This window comes from Saccopteryx leptura, chromosome 5 (assembly GCF_036850995.1).
Source record: "Saccopteryx leptura isolate mSacLep1 chromosome 5, mSacLep1_pri_phased_curated, whole genome shotgun sequence".
NCBI classification, from domain to species: domain Eukaryota; kingdom Metazoa; phylum Chordata; class Mammalia; order Chiroptera; family Emballonuridae; genus Saccopteryx; species Saccopteryx leptura.
The window spans coordinates 140,049,675-140,070,203 of NC_089507.1; the positions used below are offsets into that span (position 1 = coordinate 140,049,675).

General features: G+C 55.5%; 1 protein-coding gene across 1 annotated transcript; it reads right to left on the reverse strand.

Annotated features, from left to right (window-relative positions):
- Positions 1 to 1,628: 1,628 nt before the first annotated feature.
- Positions 1,629 to 15,123, reverse strand: IQCA1L (IQ motif containing with AAA domain 1 like). The gene is made up of 19 exons (XM_066386566.1): positions 15,113 to 15,123; positions 14,156 to 14,483; positions 13,073 to 13,192; positions 12,577 to 12,762; positions 10,627 to 10,698; positions 9,031 to 9,236; positions 8,410 to 8,494; positions 7,813 to 7,953; positions 7,614 to 7,689; positions 7,056 to 7,162; positions 6,142 to 6,225; positions 5,937 to 5,992; positions 5,111 to 5,193; positions 4,813 to 4,920; positions 4,033 to 4,232; positions 3,344 to 3,430; positions 2,916 to 3,093; positions 2,286 to 2,524; positions 1,629 to 1,730 (listed from the first exon to the last, which is right to left on the reverse strand). The coding sequence occupies exons 1-19, from the start codon at positions 15,121 to 15,123 to the stop codon at positions 1,629 to 1,631; spliced, it is 2,469 nt and encodes an 822-aa protein (XP_066242663.1).
- Between the last annotated feature and the right edge of the window lie 5,406 nt (positions 15,124 to 20,529).

The following is a 20,529-nucleotide window of genomic DNA, read 5'->3' on the forward strand; positions in this document are numbered from 1 at the left end:
GAGGGAACCCTCCCCCTCTGGGCTCCCCCCCCTCCCCAGTTGTCTGAGGCAGGATCTAAGGGACCACCCGATGGTGGTATCCATCACAACTTCGCTGAGAAAGGAGAACGGAGCCCCGAGGTGGGAAGTGACTGGCCCCTGGTGTGACAACTTGTTGCAGAGCAGGGACCAGAAAGGGGTAGGGTGGGGCTCTCCAGCTGCCATTTCTCACAGTTTCTCATCTAGCCTGTGTTCCACCTAGAGGCCTCCCACTGCTGGGGCTCTGAGCCCGGCGGGAGGGAGGGCAGGTGGGTCCCCATCATTTTTCTGGTTCTCCTGAATGTCACCAGCTAGCCCCACATCTTCACTGGAGGGGTTCACAGGAGTGACAAATGGCAGAGAAGGCCCCCTCCATGAGTTATCCCCTCCAGAGGTTCTTAGGAAGACTGACTCTAGCCAGGGGAATAAGTCTCCCATAGGCAACCACAGAACACCCCACCCATCCTGGGTGCTGACCCCCACCCCATCCTAGTGCTAACACCCCCTCTCCCTAGATGACCCCTGGACCTCCCTGGATGACCATGGCCTCTAATCTGCCATGGTTAGAAGCAGTCTCAGCTGGAAAGTGAGGAGGAAGAAGTGGCCCTGCCCATTCAGGTACATTAGGATAATGAGACTACCTTCATTTGTGGAGATTAAATGAAACAAGGGAGGAAGAAAACTCAAACCAGCCCCTGGGCTCAGCTGAGCTACTGCCGACCATAACAGCTAGCCCTAGTCCCCTGCGGTCTCACCTCACCAGGTTCCCATTGCCCTTACAATCCTTGGAACACACCTTGACCTTTATTAACACCCTCTTTACATGGCTTCTTTGGGAAGAACCTGGGGCCCCTTGTGTTTCCCACCTCTGGCCCTTCCAGCTCTTCTCTCCCTATCTGGGGGACCCACAGACAGACTTCCACCTAAGGGCAGGTGCTGCATCCCGCTCATGCCCCTGGGGCCAGGCTCTGGGTCAAAGACAGAGTGCTGAGCTCAGGCAGGTGGGAGGGGGCCCTCCAGAGAAAAGAGGCGAAGACCACTCAGAAAAGGCGCCGTATCGACCAGCAGCCACAAGCACCTTCATTCACCTACCCACACTCTCTCCTTCCCACCCCGCCATGTCCCTGACTTCCCAGACCCTTTGGGAGGAATAATCTGACCCTAGAGGAGAAGGGACCTTGGGATCTCTCCTCACTTCACAGGAAAGGACTATGCAACCCCCACAGGGCATCAGTGCCCAGCAAGGCCAGACCTTGGTCAACTGACCTCCAGACTCCTACTTTTCCCTCTTTCTCTACTAACCTAGACCTTCCTTTTCCCTTCCCCATCCTTTTCTCCAAGTTCTCCTCCCCTCCACACCTTGAGAGGGAAAAGGAATGGGGAATCAGGACAGAAAAATGACAGGGTGAAGTTGGAGGACAGGGATCTTGATGGGGCAAGGGGTACCAGGTGGAAGCAGGGGACATGGGACAAGGGACAAAAGCACAGAGATGGACAAAGACAGCTGGTCCCTAAGCCATCCAGGCAGTTTATGCCTCTGCCCCCTGGTCCCCTGTCCCAGAAGGCGCTGCCTGGTCCCGCGGCTCCTCTGGGACACCTAGCCTTGGCAGTCACTTCCGTTTCTTCTCCTTTGTGAGCTTAGCCTCCTCGGCATCCAGGAACTCGCTAAATTTTGTCCTCTTCTTGCCCAGTGGGATGTTGAAGTACCAGTCCTGGGTTGGAGGAGGAGGAGGAGGGTGAGTGCATCGGATCTGGCCCTCGGTTCTGCCTGCTGACCTCACCCCCTCCATGTTTACGAATCTGTGTCCACAGCAGCCTTCCTTCTACCCACCCTGGGTCTGGCAACCTGCTAGAGCCAGGGTTTCTATTGCTCCCACTCCATGTTCCAGGCCACCGTGTCAGCCACTGCCAGGGGTTAGCCCTCCTCTTCCCGCCTGCAGTCCTCTTTTCTGGGCTCCCATGACCATCCCACCATCATAGGGGTGGCCACTGACTCACAGGTAAGGGAGAGAATGGCAGCTGGAGCCAGAACCAGCCATGGGCTCCCAATACACAGATGGTGTTCTCAGGCTCCCTCTCTCGGGTCACCAGGTGAGCCAGTCCTGCCCACGTGTCCTTCCCTCCCAGGCTGAGCTCCAAGGGGAAGCAGAGAGGGGGGCCCCAGGCATGCTGTAGAGGGCTAACTCCCTGGCTGGTACTGGCCCACGACTCTTCCCCCCCCTCTTTCTCCCTCCCCTCTACCCCCCCCCACTGGTCACAAGCCTCACCTTCAGGGACTCCTCCTCCTCCCTGTACACTGGCTCCAGCTTCGCCAGGTGACTCAGGAACTCTGAGGCCACCAGGGGCCGCTTGGACAACTGCAGCATCCGCCGCTGGGTGAGTACCGATCGAATGGCTTGGAGAATGTGGCCTGATGTGTAGCCATCGGACACCTTGGCCAGAGCACTGATGTCCAGGCTCTGGGTCACCTGGACTCCCTGGGCATACAGCAAATGCTTCCACAGCACTGCAGTCGTGGGGGAGGACACAGGAGTAGGGGTGAGGGCAGGAGGGAGAGAGGCCGTGGGCGCCTCGCCTGGGTCTGGAAGGAGCTGTGTGCTGCTGGACAGTGAGCCTCTCCTCCCCAGAAGGTAGAACTCACCCTCCCCACTCAACACAAGGACATGAGATGCGAGGACCTCAGTGGCCTGCCCGTGTCCCTATGTCCACAGAACCAGGCCAGGCCCTAGGCCGCTAGGTAGCTTGTGCAGCGGCCAGCCCTTCCAGAGCACCTGGCTGTGGAGGTGTTGCTCAGAGCCATGGTGGGGAATGGGCAGAAGGGTGGGGAGGATATGGCAGGAGTGGTCCCGGGACCCCTTGTCTGGTGGCCCGTCACCGCACCCCTGGCCAGGCCGCACCATAGCGAGAAGCATAATCGGGCTGTGGCATGAAGAGGACACGCTCATAGGTCTGACACAGCCCCTTCATCTCGGCGAGCTGCGGCCGGCTGGTGGTCCCTATCAGCAGGACACGATCTCCGGGATTCAGCAGTCGCAGGGCCTTGGTAAGGTCCTTCCTTATGCGCTTTGGGTCCATCTGCTCTGGGAAGACAGGGTTGGTGGGGTGGGGTGGGGACACAGTGACTGATCCCACAGGCTTCTAAGTTCTCAGGGCACCTGTCCACGCTCACATGGACCCTGAGGGACAGATGGGAGTGGGAGTCAGTTCTGCTTTAAGGATTGGGCAATAAGACAGGGGGAGGACGGGACACTTGTCCAAGGCCACACAGTGGCTGAGGCTCGGAGTGGCTTACTGGGGGCTTGAGCTGCCTCCCACACTCCCTCACCTCCTTCTCTTCTTTTGGAACCTTCTTATAGAAATTCTTCTCAGCATCCCCGATCCAGATCACCGAGGGCTGGAGGAGTCGAGCCACCTGGACAGATCACAGAATGGAAACCTGACATTAGACATCCCAGGCCCTGGCCAGTTAGCTCAGTCAGTTAGAACGTGGTTCCAAAACACCAAAGTTGCTGGTTTGATCCCCAATCAAAGCACATACAGGAAGAGACCAATGAATGCACAACTAAGTGGAACAATAAATGAATGCTCTTTCTTCTCCCTTTCTCTCTCTGTCCCTCTAAAAATCAATCAATCAATAATAAATAAATAAGTAGACATCCCTGGGCAAAGCTTACCTCCAATCCAGGGTCAGGGCCAGCCTCAGACAATGGCGGCTTCAGAGCATCAGCCTCTACTTCCCACATCCTGCCAACCCCAACTGCCAGCCCTCTGCACACCCATCACACCTTAGTGTGAGCAGAGTCCCTGCCCTCCCTGGGGAGTAAGGGTGGCTACATCTTAAGCCTCATCCTTCCTTCCCATTTTCCCCAAGTTCCTCCATTACTGGGGCTTCAGGTGCCAACCAGCTCCTAGCAGGTCTTGGTAAGGACCTTACCAGCTCCTGAAGTCATGCCAACTAGGCATAAAGCCCACCCAGCTTTAGTTGTCAGAGTCTGAGTACTAGAAATGCTAAACCTTAAAGACGAGATGCATCATCATCTGCACCCCAGCCTTGCCAGGGTATTTGCCCTTCAGGTTGGCAGGCGACAGGTCGAACAGATTGGCACCGGTTTCTGTGCACACAGCATTGACCAGCATCTTCTTCCCCATGCCAGAAGGGCCCACCAGGAGGATAGAGCGGATGAGGGGAGCCATGGAGTGTATATCTTGGGAGCCTGAGAGAGGAAACATGGACAAGAGGCTGGCAGGGGGCCGGCTAGGGCCCGGGGATAGGACGTTGGGTAAGGTGAGGTCAAAGGCCTGGGGCTGGGTGGGATGAAGTTCGGATCCTGGCTACACTGTCTTCCCCCACAGCCTGAGCAGTCCCCCCAGCAAGCATGTTGAGAGCAGCAGCCCAGAGGCTTAGTCATCACCATGACTACATGTGGGTATCAGGAGGAAGCACTTTGCCCCTTCCAATGTCTTTCCTATTTCTCATGCCATCTGTTCCACCCCTGAATTATGAAGGGCATGGGACCAACCAGTTCAGAAAGACCCCAGTCTTCTGGGAATGGGACAGACTACAGGATGTCACTTAGGATTGAGTAAGGAGCTGGAGGTGTGGGCTCCTCAGCAGGTCAAGAGCCCACATGACTTCTGGGGTGGCCCAGGTAGTGTGAGACCTCCAGAAGGGGTGGGGGCAAGCAGGAAGAGTCCAACATGGGTCCCTGGCATGGGGCATTGGAGGCCCAGGTTGGATGTGTCTGAACCACCCTACGATCCCCCCCCCCACTCCTTTTCCCCAAGGCCTCTCACCAAGCCGGAGGACCCCGTACAAGGCTATGTTCTGTTGAGTGTCAAACAGGGAAGGCATGGGCAACTTGTTGGCCAGATTCAGAATGGATCCAAGATAGAGGCAGTCACCTGAGGGACAGGGGGCCACCTGGTGAGTGGCACCCACTTGGACAGGGCCAAGAGAGAGAATCACTCAAGGAGAAGGTTCACTTCAGAAGAAAGTTAGTAGTAGGACACCAGGAAGGCTATGGAGGGGGGGGCAGGGGGGACGTGGGCACCATTCCTCTGCCTGGGAACAGGCACAGGGGAGGGGTCTCACCGACAAAGTCCTTCAATGCCACTGCCTTATTCTTCTTTAGAATGCCAAAGCTGACAAGCTCTTCAAACAGTGAGGCCACAGACCTGGCAGAGGATGGCGCAGGGCCCCCCCCCCAGGGATGAAGGGATACGGAGACAGAGATAAGTGGGGTGTTGCTGCAGGAATGAGGGGAGGGGCTTGAGGGGCTAAAGGGCCCTCCTGCCCCACATCCTGTAACCAATATCAATAGTGCCACCAGACAGCCAGCACCAGAAGGTGTGGTACAAACCCCTGGGCCCGGAAGGCAGTCTGCCCACACACAGAGGGTGCTCTGTCTGGGTTGAGAGGGTGTGAGAGGGACCAGCGCCCTCTGGGACATGGCTTCCGTTAACACCTCACCCTCCTCCTAGAACACAACTTTAAGGCAGACACGCTATGCGAGGGGTGACCATTAAAGCAGCTAATGCCACCGTGCCCATGACTCACTTCACTAGAGAAGTGAGTAGGAAGGGACCACTGACAAGTTCTTCATGACCCAGAGTGAGAAGCCCAGGGGAAGACGGTTTTGTAAAGGACAGAACTGCTTAAGGGAGTGTGTAGAACAAGGCTCAATTCCCGTCTCATTCTGTACCGTCATTTGAAAGCGCTCGCTTATGCTTCTGTCTGATCCTCACAAGCTCTCTTGGGAGTTTTGGAAGGGGAGGTGCTTGGTGAATATGCACGGGGAGTCAGAACAGTTAAGTGACTTCCCTGAGGTCACACAGCAGCAGAACATGGGCCATCAGTAGAATGTGTCCTGGGCCAGGGCTCACTCCACCCCCCACAAGAAGGTGGGAGGGTCTGCTACCTGTCTGGGGTCAGGTCCTTTTCCTTCTTCCCCCCAGCTTTCTTTCCAGCTTTCTTCTGGTTGGAAATAAGCATATCGGAAATTGTCTTGTGTTTTTTGTCCCCTCCCCTACCTGCGCGCGTGCGCGCGCGCGCACACACACACACACACACACACACACACACACTGTGTGCCCTCTCCTGTCCGGTCAGGCCCCTCATCTTGCCTTCGGAGCCTTGAAAGGTCTGTCCACCTCCAGGTCCACAGCCAGGCGCAGGGTCTTTAGCTCTTGACGCATCAGCTCATCCACCTGCAGAGACAGCAGTGTGTGGAGGGGCAGGCGAGGGGGGCGGGCCCCGGGAGGAGGGGTAGGGGGTGAGGAAGAGCAGCAGGGGAGAGGCAGGGCAGGAGGGAGAGCAGGGGGAGGGGCTGGGGAGGAGGGGCAGGTGAGGCGAGGATGAAGAGGAGGCCCAGGAGGCCGGGTGGACAGGAAGACAGCAGCCTCAGAGCAGAGCTCCTGAGCCCAGTGAAGGCAGCAGGTAGCTAACTTTCCTATGTGTTCTTTTGGAACCCCTGGCCTTGGCATTTGTCCCTGGTCCCTGCACCTGTCCACACTCAGACCTAATCCATATTCTGCACCTGCAGGAACCCTGTTCTCAACCGGCATCGATGTGGGGAAAAGCCCTCAGGATGGAGTTGGGGGGGGCTTTCAGCTGAAGCTTCAGACCCAGCTGTAGTGTCTGTGATCTTGAGGAGTTGCGTGACCTCTCAGCCTCAGTTTTTCATGAGTAACAGTGGGAAAATCACGGTGCTGACCTCAAGGGTTGTTGGAAAGACCACATGACCTAACACTTCCCAGGGTGAATTGCAGGAGCAGATTAAGGGTGGGTGAAGATGGTGGTGGGTGTGACCCTGGCTTACAGCACCGCCAGTCCTCACCTCCGGGCTGTGTCTGCACCCGAGGGAGAAAGAAGGACTCAGGGAGGCAGAGGTCTGAGATGGACTATGCCAGGAAGGCAGTGGCCAGAGGGTAAGCATGGGCATGGGGAGAGACAGGATAGAGTGGACAGAGCCCGAAGCAGCTGGAGACCCTGGTGGGAAGAGGGAACTTCCAGGGAGGCCTGGAGCCAGAGTGCTCACCTGTACCCGGACATCCTTCTCCATTTCCTTCCTCTTCTCCACCCGGAGGGCCTCGGCATCAAAGCTCTGATCAGGGTATATGGTCTTCTGCCAGTTCTTCCACATATCTGAGCATAGAGAGATGGGTGGCTTGAAGCTCTGAGTCCCAGGTGAGCTCACGCACACACACGCATACATGGGCCAGGAGCCTGACCCATGCTGGTCCACCTCTCTCTCTGTCTCTCTCTTTCTGTTTCTCTGTCTGCCTGTCTGTCTTTCACACACATGCACACAATGGCCAGGAACCTGACCCAGGCTGGTCACCCTGCTACTTGGTACTGCTTCCCCCAGACCATAGACAGAGGGGCCTGATGCCACGGCCTGTGACTGCAGGATTTGGACCCAAACCCGTAACTGCCCCCGTCCCTCTCCCTTTGGCATTATCCCCTTGGCTTACACACCCACACTGCCACCTCATGACCCATACACTTCATGTCCACTTTCCCCAGGACCGAGGGTTGGTCCAAGGCCCCACAGGGCTTGGGCAGCTTCCCGCTTCCCAGTCTTCTCTGCCCTTACTTTTATACTCCTCATGTCCGGCATTGATCAGGGGTATAAATTTGGATGGCAACACCTGCAGCATCACATCTGCTTCCTAGAACAGAAACAGCCTTTGACCTTGACCCCTTCACAAAGTCTGACCCCAATTCTCACCCAGACTAGCCTTCCCACCGGGAATCCCCTCAGACGTTGCTCCCCCCTGCCCACTTGTTCACACATCCAGGAGCTGCCTTCCCTCTTTCTTGGTCTTTTCTTCCTTCCCTTTCTTCTTCTCTTTTTTCTCCTTTTCCTTCTCTTTGTTTTTGTCTTGGTCCTTCTTCTTGCTCTCCTGGAGATATGCCTCCAGGTCCATCTTTACCTGTGACCAGGGACAAGAGATGCTTCAGAGAGGACCAAAGGCATTTTAGAGAAGAAAACCCAGGACCTGTGGCTGGGGTGGATTCAGGATTGCCAAGGCCTAGGGGAACTTGGGGCATCCAAATGGCTGAGAGTCCAGAGATTTCTGGGGATCCAGGAAGTGGGGCACAGGGTTATGAAGTGTCTGGACCAGAGCAACTGCTCTCTCCTGGCCCATGGGGCTCTAGAGCCACCATAGTCTCACCGGACAGCTCCCCTCCATGCCTTCTCCAGAGGCAGGTACCACCCCTCTCCGCCGCCACCCATGCAGTCTTCCTAACGACATGTTTGTTCCAGCCACCTCTGCCTCCATGGGGGCTGATTTCACCTGGCACCCCCCTCCAGCTTACACTAGTACTCCCTGTAACCTCAGACTCCGCCAGCCTCAGAAAGTCTCCTGCCCCCACCTCCAGGGTACCTGTTCCGGAGTCTTGTCTGAGAAGATCAGGTAAGATCCACCTAAAGACTCATCTGGATACTCAGGAAATCGGCCAGTAAGGGCACTAGGTGAACATAAGATAGTCAAAGAGATGGACAGCCAGGTGAGTGGATGGACGGATGGACAGATGGACAAACGGATGGGTGGACGGATAGGTGGATGGGTGGGTGGGTGGGTGGAGGGATGGACGGATAGATGGATGAATGGACGGATGGATGAATGGGTGGATGGGTGGGTGGATGAATGTAGAGAAGGGTAGGGAAAGATAAAAGACCAGGGAGACTGAGGGAGAGAGGGAAAGAACAGACAGTCATAGAAAGAAAGGACAGGTTACTCAGGGACATTCTTGAATGCTTTCCCCATCTTATTCTAACATTTTCTTTTCCATCTGGGGAAGTAGGAAGTCATGTGCGGAGACGGTCGTGTAGTTTGGGGCCCCCTGGCTTTAAGCCAATGTGTCAGCAGTGTGTTGGTGGGACGGGGGTGAATGGACCAAAGGGCCAAGGCCAGACCAGAGGACAAGACAGGTGTAGGGACACGAGGTGGGGGGAGAAGGAAAAGGCATTGAGAGTTGATTCAGCTGAGGCTGGGGACACTGACTGGCACTCGATAAACCACTCTCGGATTTGCTCCTTAATTTTCTCCCTCATGTTGGGTCCCTCGGTCTCTCTGAGAGCGTCTTGGGTCTTCACCGCAGCCAACTGGAACTCCTCCTCCTTCTCCATCTGTTGGAGCCGCCTGACGTCCTCCATGAGGGTGGTCGGGGACGTGGAGCCCTGGCGCTCCACCTGGTTAGGCAAGGGGAGCTGGGGACACAGGAAGGGGACCACCGGGCTCAGGACTGCAAGCGAGAAGGACCCGGCCTCAGGTTCACACACCTGCCCCCCCACGCATTCCCTACACTTGCGCCTCGCATGCACACCCACACGAAATGCTGGGCAGGCCTGCATCGGGAGAAATTGTTTGGAGCCGAAACTGGCTGTGTAAATTACTCTGGTAATGAGTTGGCTAGATGCACCCGGGCGGGCCCCCTTGCCTGCCTCCCCGGCCCACCCTCCCCTGCAAGCCACCGGCCCCAGCCCCCACCGTGCCCCCCACCCAGCATGCCACGTCGGCAGCCGCGCTCGCAGCCACTTTCCTGCCTCATTGGCTCCCAAATGTATTTTAAATATCACTCTGCGCAGAGACAATTACTGAAAACGCTGAGCTCACACTGCTGATGGGACCAGGCGGCCGGGCTCATTCCTCACTCACTGCTGTGCCGTGCCCCCCGCCCCCTCCCCGCCAAAGCCTGACCATCAGACCCCCAACAAGTCTCTGGCCTCCACTCCCATGGAGCAGACCCTGGCCCCTCCCACCTCCTGAAGCCCCCACGCCTCCTAGAGAAGCCACCCCAGGCCTGTCACCTGTCACTCCAGCTCCCCCTCCAGACCCCATTCTCAACCAGGCCTCCACGGGCTCTCTCAGGGATCATGTCCCTCACCCCTGCCGCCTTAAGTTAGTGGAGACCCGCTGGATGAAGAAGGAAGCATCAGAGAGCAGAGGACAGACAGATTCAGGGAGCAGGGCCTGTTCAACCCCTGGGCACACAGCCCAGGCTCTGCTCCTCTGACCACCCACACTCCCCCATGTGCACACTCTCACCTCATGTGTTCACACTTAGCCCTGCTCCCTTCATGCAGAGGAGAAGCGAGTCTGGCGTCCCCTGGGCAAGTGGGGAGCCTAGGGCTCTGGAAATGCTCTGGTGTATGTGGGGTGTGCCCCATCCCACCTGGGCCCAGCGGTTCTCCCACTGGCCAGTGGCCTTCTCCCTCTGCTGGGCCCACCTGCACAGCCTCTCTCCCAGACAGGGGCACAGATGGGTCCAGGAAACTCAGTGCTACTATCCCTCATGCCAGACCCACGTTTGAGATCCTTCCAAGGGCTCTAAGAGGAGGATGGTAAGGGACATGGCTCAGCTATTGGTCTCCTGTCTTCCTTCCCAACCGAACCCTGAAGGATTCCTCAGGTTCCATGGGGCTGGCGTTCCCTTCTCCATCACGCCCTGCACAGTCCCAAGTGTGGATGGTGTGGGCAGGGAGGGCTGTGCAGTGCTGCGCTCTGGGGAGGGCTGGGGCTTGGAGGGAGCAGACTTGGGGAGGTGTCCCGTGCACCAGCCAGCCCAGCACCCCCACATGTGGCCAGGGAGAGACTCACCATGCCGATGAACTCCATCTCTGTTTGCCGGTCCTGCCGAGTGTGTTTCCTCTGCAGGTAACCTTTCCACACCTGGGGGGACACACGGGCCCAGACAGTCCTCACACTGCATTTCTCTGAGGACCTTCCAGAAGGTCTGGCTAGGGGAGGTTTGGGAGGAGCTGGAGAGGCACCTGGTGCAGGGGCAGCTCACGGGCAGCTGTCCTCCGAGCAGGAACAGCCCAGAACAGGCTGGGGCGAGGATGCACCCAAGCCATCCAGCTCCAAGGCTTTGTTCCCACAGGGCCCCCCAGGAATCCCTCCTCATCTCCACCCCTGAATCTGCTGTATCTTTTGAGGCACAGACAAGAGTTCAAGGTCCACAGTCTCCGAGGAGCACTTAACACTCTCATGTCTCAGAATTCCTGTAGCATTTGGAATGAATATTCAGATCCACCCAGGCTCGTAAACATCAGTGCTATTAGAGATTATGGAGCTCCCCTAGGGAATTCCTGCATTTTTGACACTAGGAAACTGAGGCTGGAGACGGGACATGGTCTCTCCCAGGCCCAGAGTCTGTCACTGCAGAGCGGAGACCAGGGAGCCAAGCTTCCTGACTTCTCCCCCAGTGCCCTTCTTCCAGGATGCCTGCCACTCTCAGACCTGTGGACAGGCTGCTGCCAGCAGGTGGAGGGGTGGAGGGACACTGGATGGAGGGAGGCAGGACAGGCTCCTGTCCTGGCTCCTGGGAAAGGCCCATAGTAACAGCCTCCGATTACTATACATCCTGGAGGACTCGAACATCGGGATGTACGATTTCCATACCCCAATGTCTGACAACAGGGACATGACTTGCACTGGCTCCTGTGGGGAAGTGAGTGGGACTCTGTCTTGGGGGCTGACCCTCCCTCCTCTCAAAAGGCTTGCTTTATCAGTGAGGACCTCCTCCTTCTCCATGTGGCAGCTGGATGTTGGGTAAGTCCCCAAATGTGGGGGGTTCCTCTTGGGACACTGCCTACCCATCAGTAATCAAAATCTATCCCATTTGGAGAGAATATCTGTTCTCAGGGACGATGGTTATTAGTTGGTTTGTTTGCTTTTGGTTTTTGGTAGAAAATGGTACTACGTTTCCTCTCTTGGGCCAGTAAACAGAAGTGTCTGAGGCATTGGGACTTGCAGGAGGAGGAGAGACAACCCCAGCCCCACGCCAGCTGTTCTGGGCCTGCTTCTGGAAAGAAAAGGTGGCAAGTGACTTCCTGGGACAGAGCAGGGCCCAAGGAGTGGTGACAGCTGCAGGAGCCAAGTGCACCTTTCTGCACTGAAATTGTCCCAGGGCGCCTCCAGTGTTGTCAAGATGGAAACCACAACTGCTCAGCCTCATGGCCAGGCCCATGTGCTGGGGGCACGCAGGGGCTGGCAGGTGTGGAATGCCCATCAGAACAGTAAGAAGGCATGGGGAAATCTGGGGACAGCTGGGTGTTCTGTAGCAAGCAGGAAGGAGCATGATGATGCTATTTCCACAAGAAACTAGAGGGTGACTCCAGAGGACAAAGACCTTCAGAACGCTAGGATCACATCAGTTCTCTCATCACAATCCCTTTCCTCAGCTGCCAAGAGGCTCAGGGTACATTCTAGTGACTTATTTTTAACAGTCTCGAGAGTTTCTGAAACAATCATCTAATCTGTTCTGCTACCTTATGATGGATTATTCTCACCTAATTTTAATGATCCTTCTATTTCTAGGGCTTTCACGGTACCCCACTTCAAGTCCTTCTGGGGACAGAGATGTAGAATAAATAATAAACAAACAAGATACATGATTATTGACTTCTAAAGGTCATTGGTTTAGGATTTAGTTGTGGGGCTGCAGAATCCAAGCACCTGCACCTCTGTCATCAATTGCTAAGCTAGGCAGGCTTCCTAGAAGAGGTGACTACCTCACCCTTCTTCCTGGATGCTGGGGGTGGCTACCTTCTGAACAGCAACCACTGCTTGGTCCTGATTTAAGTTGTGCCACTCGCCCTCCCTCATCTTCCGGTCCCATTCTTCCTGTCTCCGAATCTCTTGAACAAAGGTGGCTCGGATCCGGCCTTGCCTGGCCCGCTCAGCTGTTTGCAGCAGGATTATGGCTTCTGTCCGGTCCATTTCCGTAAAGCCCTGGCCAGAGAAGAGGCAGAGGAGGAGAAGATGAGGGAGGGCTTGCACTCGGGTGGGCAGTTGGGAAATCAAGACACTAAGGACAAGCTGGGGGGTGCGATCCTCTCAGGACACCTAGGCACCCAGTCTGGCCCTTCTGTCTCCGTGTTAGAAGGTGACAAGGACACAGGAGCAGCCTTGAAGGAGGCCATGGACTGCCCAAAGAGCATTCCCAGGTGGGTGGAGGGCAGGGCAGGGCAGGACTGGGCCACCTGTGTCCTGGAGCAGGGCTATTACTACAGGAGTCTGGGAGGGTGCCCCCTGAACTTGCCCCCTTGGAGGACACTGGCTCCATGCTGGCCAGGATCTCCGCCAGCATCAGCTTGCGCTTCTTCAGAATGCTGGTCTGTTCTAGCAGGAAGTATTTGGGGATCGGAACCTGCAGGTCGGCCTTTGGGATAATATGGGGAAGGGAGGGTCCGGAATCAGAAGCCAGGCCACCTAGCCGGTCCATTACTCTTTTCAGTTACTTACACAGACCCTGGCACTGTCCTTCTCCGTGCCAGATCTCCCCCAGGGGTACTGGCAGACCTCACCAGCAGTCATCCCTCTCTCCCTGCCTCGACCACGTGGCCAAAGGTGAATTCCAGAGGCTTATGGTAGCTGGCGGGCAGTGGTCCCAAACCTGTTTGTGCACCAGAATCAACTGGGAAGCTCTTAAAATGCAGGCTCCCAGGCCCTCCGCTGACCTCCGCATCAGAATGGCAGGGCCAGCAGAATCTGTTTGTTTGTTTTTTAGTCCACAGGCTGAGTCTGACACACCTGGTTGAGGAAACCAAGAGAGTGCTTTGGAGGTGGCACAGTGAACCGTGACCTTGGTGGGGGACTGTGGGGGGTGCTGGAGGCCGGTGCAGAAGCCCTGGGCTCTAGAACCTGCTGCTGTATTCAGATCTCCTGAGGGTCTTGTTGAAATGCAAGTGCAGAGGAGTAGGGTTGGGGTGCCAGCAGAGATTCTGCATTTCTAACACGCTCCTAGGTGACGCTGACTGCTGCTGGTTCACACACCCCACTTTGAGGAGCAAACGTCTAAGAGCAGTGGTTTTCAACTGCCGTCCGCACATGGACCAGCATGAAATTATTTCTGGCGGACCGGGATTAAAAGACCGCCCTTGGTGGGTCTTCCCAGCCAGGCAGGACATCTAGCCTGACTCTAGCCAACCCCTAACTACTTGCATGTGGCCTTACTGCACCCTGGTTCCTAAAGATCAAACCATCCCGGGATCCACCTGCTTGCCCCTCCTTCCCTCAAAGAAGTCCCAGTGGTGTCGGAGGGAGGTCAAGACCAGCCACACCCCCACCCTCCGCTAGTGTGGGCGTGGCTCCACGCTGTCCCGCCCCCCGCTCAGCTCCGCACAGGGGTGAGCTTTAGGTCCAGCAGCACGCGGTCCAGGCAGTGGCACTCGCACAGGTCTGCGCGCACCATCTCCTCCTTGAGCTCCAGCACGCGGCCCACCACGCCGTCCAGCAGGCGCCGCAGCAGCAGTCGCTTCTGCGGCTGCACCATCTGATCGTAGAGGGTGTCGAACCGACGCATTAACCCCAGGTAGTACAGGTAGAGCACTGAGAGCCTGTACTGGAAGGACTGGCGCTCGTGGTTGGGCACCGGTTGGAGCAGAGGCTGCTCTTGGTCCAGCAGCTCTTGCAGGGTCACGTGGGAGGCGTCCCAGAGGCGTTGGTAAGATCTGGAGAGAGAGACAGCGGGCACTGAGGTGCTTTGAGCGTCAGAGGGGTGGGAACGGTGGTGGGTTTAAGGGGGCGCTGCTGAACCTTTTGAGGAGTGTAAACTTGGGTTCCAGAAGGTGTGATGTGAAGGTTACTTATGGCACCAAGTGAGGGGCCGTCGGGGGGAGGGGGTAGTGAGATGGTAGTCACAGTAAGCAAGGGGGCTTAGAGGTGTGAGATGGGAGTCACTAGAGGAATGAAGAATGGCTCTCAGGGGCTCCCACTAAGGAAGAGGCCTTTTGGAGTCAGCAGGCAGGTGGTCCGTCCAGGCTGAGGGTGCCGCCCAGGGATGCTACAGTGGTCTAGGGTGGTGGGCAGTGGGTGGGAAGGCGGGTGCGGGATGAGTGTAGAGCCTGGGTCCTTCCACAGAGCAGAGGCCTGGTTCTGGATTTCACAGTTCAAGGAAAGTCTGAAGAGCAAAAGCTGACTGCAGGCTGGAGCCACCAGGGCTGCTGTGTGGAAGTCTGGGGCCCCGCATGGACCCCCCAACCTGCCCCTACCAGCCCTTTCCCCACCCAGTGGCCCCAGCCTGACAGGACCTTGAGCAGGAGGCAGCTTGCTGCAGGGGCTCCCCTCCACCCCTACTCACTCTTCAGACATGGTGCCCACTCCTCACGCTGGCCTTGATGTGCTAGCTGGTCATCCAACCCACAGAACCTCTGTGGTTCCCCTCGGACTCCACCCTCAGAACAGCCCAGTGTGAAAGGTTCTGTCCCATTGTCGAGGTGTTCTAAAGCGGTGGGGAGAGGGGCTGGGGGTGCACAACTGAGCACACACCTCAGAGGCCGTCCTGGAAGCAGCATGGTGAACGGGAGTTCAGGCGCCTTCAGCGCAAGCCTTGGAATCAAGTTAAGGACGCAAAGTTAGGTGTCTCAAAAAACCTTCCCACCAATTTGTTCTGAAATGAAAGGGAAACACGTTAGGGGACAATGAGAACATCTTACAGGCTAGTTAGAAGCTGGTTCAGGTCTTACATTTTGTGTCTTGTGGTAAATACACCTGTGTAACCCCTTGTCTCAAATTATACTTCACCTTCACATGTCCATTTTTGAAATCACCACATTGAATGGGAGAAGTTCACTTAAAAAAAAAAAAAGATTTATTGATTTTAGAGAGAAGGGGGAGAGAGAGAGAGAAAGTGAGAGGGAGGCAGGAAGCATCAACTCATAGTTGCTTCTCATCTGTGTCTTGACCAGGCAAACCCAGGGTTTCAACTGGTGACCTCAGCATTCCAGGTTAACGCTTTATTCGCTGAGCCACCACAGGTCAGGCGAGAAGTTCACTTTTTATTTATCTTAGGTCCTGGGTCACTTGGAGCTGGCATACTTGGTGACCGCCTTGGTGCCCTTGGACACGCATGCTTGGCCAGCTCTCTGGGCAGCAGCAGGGGCACGGCCGTCTGGACTTTCTGGGACGTCAGTATGGTTCAGCCTGTATATTGGGCCAGCCGGGCAGCCTCCCTAGTCAGCCACTCAAACACATCATTCACAAACAAGTTCATGATGCTCATGGCCTTGGAGGAGATGCCACGGTCAGGGTGCACCTGGAGAAACAGCAGGACCGCTTTAAGGAAGAGGCTCTGCCTGCCGCCCCAGCCCCAGGTTGGGGACACAGGACTGTAAAGCCACTTCATTGGGCTCTTCCCAGAGGCCAAGAGACATGGAAATAGGCATTTGTTTTTTTTATACTACTGTATCCAAGTTAAAAAGAAAACGTTTCTCCCCACCGCATCAGGTCTTGTGACTCAGTCAACCCACTGAGCTTTTATGAACTTCAGTTTCCTCCTCTGTAAGGTGGACCAAACCCTTCACCCCTCAAAGTCTGAGTGCCACTCGTCTGGAAGGTCTTCCCCGAGACTTGAGTTGACACGAAGTGCTGCTCGCCCTAGCTGGCACTAACAGAAACGTCTTGTTGGCACCGTCATGTGTTTGGTACCTGACTGACTCCGTGGCCTAGCACTTTCTCGTGGTCTTTTCTGTCTTTTGACTGCATGCCACCTAACGTTCCCTATCATCATCTTTCCTGTCCAAAAACCCTGGGAGCATGCTTCAAATGTCCCCTGTACACCACAGGTGCACAACAGATACTGAGAGGGTAGGGACCTCTGAGATCACATTTGGCCACCTGGGGAGAGGCACAGTGTGCACAAGGCCACTTGTCTCAGCATAGGGACTAAACGGAGTCCCAGCGCCCAGTCCAGCACCTTCCCAAGGCTCTTTGCCAGTCTACTCCAAACACCCAGTGCCAGCCCGCAGCTCTTACCAGCCTCAGCACCTTGTAGATAGACGCTGAGTAGGTTTCCTTGCGCCAGTTATGCACTCTGCACTTCTTGTCCCTGGAACTACAGCTCTTTGGGCCCCCAGACTGCTGCTGCTGATGCTGCTCTGTTCTCTTCCTCTTCCTCTACCTCCATACAACTACCTTCCGCTCCTTGGGGCTACTTTTATAAACTTAGCAGCAGTTGGCCGGGTGGAGCTGCGGACCAGCACTTGGGGTGGAGGGGAGGGGCTTGATCCAACCTTATCCAGAATGAGCTCTGAGTTCATCTCTCTCTCTCTCTCTCTCTCTCTCTTTTTTATAGTGAGAGGAGGGGAGGCAGAAAGACAGACTCCCACATGCACCCTGTCAGGGAACTACCGGGCAAGCCCACTAGGGGGTGATGCTCTGCCTATCTGGGATTGCTGCACCATTGCTCAGCAACCGAGCTTTTTTTTTTCTGACCACCTGAGGTAGATGGAGTCCACCAAGCCATCCTCAGTGCCCAGGGCCAACTGGATGGAGCCAATAAAGCCATGGCTGCAGGAGGGGAAGAGAGAGAGAGAGAGAGAAGGGGAAGGGTGGAGAAGCAAATGGGCGCTTCTCCTGTGTGCCCTGACTGGGAATCGAATCCAGGACACCCACATGTTGGGCTGACACTCTGCCACTGAGCCAACCACCTGCCAGGGCCTGGGCTAATTTTAAAAGAGATCATTGTTCTCTCTCTGCCCCAAGTGATTTCTTGTCTCTGAATAAGAAACCTTCCCCCAGCCAATCATCCCCCAATGTACCAATCCCCTTGTTAGAGTTCACACACCACCCAATGGCCATGCAATCACCCAGCACCCACTGGGCTTGACGTGGCTCAGAGAGTTGAAGGGACACAAGCATACTCTCCCCATAGAACCCTGCGACATGGGGAGACAGGACTGGTTCACGTGGAATGATCACAGAAGAGTCAGAGGGCTGACTTGATGGTGGGGACAGAGCCCAGAAAACTTAGTGCGGGCTGCAGTAGCCAGAGGAGACTTCAAGAATCAGATGGGGTTTTGCAGCTGATCTTGGATGGGTCAGATTCAACTGGGGAGAAGGAAGTGCAATTGGGAAGAGCTGGAGAAAAGAAGGATGGTGTGAAAAGCAGGGAGAACTTGAGGAGTGAGGACCCCAGCAAGGCTGAGACTGAGGCAGACGGGGCAGTAGGAAGCCACGGCAGGGAGGCCTGGGGAAGCCCGGGAGACACTGGATGCTTCTTCTACCAAGCAGATGATGGGAGGTTCCATGGATGTTAGCTACAAATGGAAGTGTGACACGGAGTCACTCGTCTCATTTTGCGCCAGTGGGTAAGACAGTATCCCAGGTTCTTGAGTGCTGTGACTCAAGGGACCTAAGGCCATGTGAAAAGCAAAGGCTGGAGTAGGGGGGTTGCAGGGGTAGCTTTTCCTAATCAGGGAGAGGTGGGAGGATGGGAAGACAAGCATCACCTGTCAGCGGGTGGAAACAAGCTCCAGTAAGTATCCCCACACCAGACTCACCCCTTCCCTCCATTCCCAACCTCTGGCTACACCCCACACGCTAAGGTTTGAAAGGACCAGAGGGCCCAAGTCTGCATCCAGAATAAGGAAGGCACTGCTAATTTTAGGCTGCAGAAGTATCTGTTCTGTGGGTTTTTTTGGGGTGTTTTTTTTTTGGTATTTTTCTGAAGTTGGAAATGGGGAGGCAGTCAGACAGACTCCCGCATGTGCCCAACTGGGATCCACCCGGCATGCCCACCAAAGGGCGATGCTCTGTTGCAACCAGAGCCATTCTAGGGCTTGAGGCAGAGGCCATGGAGCCATCCTTAGCGCCCGGGACAACTTTGCTCCAATGGAGCCTTGGCTGCAGGAGGGGAAGAGAGAGACAGAGAGGAAGGAGAGGGGGAGGGGTGGAGAACAAGATGGGCGCTTCTCCTGTGTGCCCTGGCCGGGAATCGAACCCAGGACTCCTGCACGCCAGGCTGACGCTCTACCACTGAGCCAACCGGCCAGGGCCTGTTCTGTGGGCTTTTTAAGCGTTAACATTTTTGAGACTGGCTTTTCTTTTTGGACCACCAAGCCGACTTGCCTCCCATTCTGAAGGCCTCCTGTCCCTCTGCACTTCGGGGCACTACCCAGGGACCCGTGCATCACCCAGCCCTCGGTGACTGAAGTGGCAGGAGCTTCCAGCCCCACAGCTTCCCTCTCAATACCATGCTCCCCCAAACCAAGCCTCTGGGTACCCCGGACAGACAGGCCATTCTGGCCTTGGCGCCTCGTTTTCAGCTATACCTTCTCACCTGATGCTTCCTGTCCCCTCCCCTCAGGGTGGCTCTTGGATGTCATGGCCATCTGAGAACTTTCTCATTGTTCCAAGTTAGAGCACCAAGTCCCTCCTTTCTGGAAAACTTCCCTCTTTAGAATCCTCTGTGTATCCTACTACCTAAGTCACAATTTGGCATTTGATTTACATCACCTTGCTGTCTAGTCTTTTTTTTTTTTTTAGATCAGAAGACAGAGAAAGGTGGGGGGAGGTAGGAGAAAAAAACCTACAATTTGTTGTTCCCCCCTTATTTACTCATTTATTGGTTGATTCTTGTATGCACCCTGACCTGGGATTGAACCCGCAACCTTGGCATGTCAGGATAACACTTTAACCAACTGAGCTACCTGGCCAGGGCTGCTCTCTAGTCTTGTTGGCTTTCTCATTAGATGAGATTCTTGGGGGTTTAGAGACCACCTGGGACTTTTTTTTTTTTTAAGTGGTAAGAGACAAACAAGGACAGACAGGGAGAGAGATGAGAAGCATCAATTCTTTGTTGCAGCACCCTAGTTGTTCATTGATTGCTTTCTCATATGTGCCTTGACTGGGGGACTCTAAGTGAGCCAGTGACTCCTTGCTCAAGCCAGCAATCTTGGGCTCAAGCCAGTGACCACACACTCAAGCCAGCTACCGCAGTTTTGAACCTGGGTCCTCAGCATTCCAGGCCAATGCTCTATCCACTGTGCCACCTGGTCCTCTATTTAAGGTCTGTACTATAATGAGCACTTAAGTCATGGCTGCATGTGTTTCCACAGACAGCTGCCGGAGTTTCAGAGGAAGGGGAAGGAATCCCTGTCCATAAGGAGGGCCCCTGCTGGCACAAAGGTGAGGGCTGTTCAAGTTCAGATGGGCTATGCGGGGTCCTGGGCTAGGAAGTAAATTGGGTAGTGCTAATAAAAATTAGGGCTGTGGACCTGAAATCTATATAGTTTAATTAGCCAACGTCACCTCAATAAATTCAATTGAAATTTTAAAGTAAAAAAAAAAAAATTTAAATAAAAAACAAAACAAAACACAAAAGCTCTGCAAGAACAGCAGTTTGAAAGTTTTGGTGTGAACAACCTTGGTCAGACTTGGCCCTGTCTGCCCCTCTCCCGTCCCACCAGATGGAATCAGTGGGTCTGGAGCCCAGGAGCCGTCTCTCAAGCAAGTGTCCCGGGTGCTGTGGAGCAGGTCCCAGGAGGCAGGAGAGCCTCTGACGGCCCCGAGACCTGTGCTCCGGGAGATCAGTTCAGTGTGGTCCCCAGGCCAGCAGCATAGGCGTCACCCAGCAACTTGTTAGAAAGGCTACTTCTTAGTCTCACCCTGACCTACTGCACCAGACACTCTGCAGAAAGACCCAGCAACCCAGGATCTGACGTGCCCTCGGGGTGATTTGGACACACATTAAAAGTTGCGAGCCATTCGCCTAAGAAA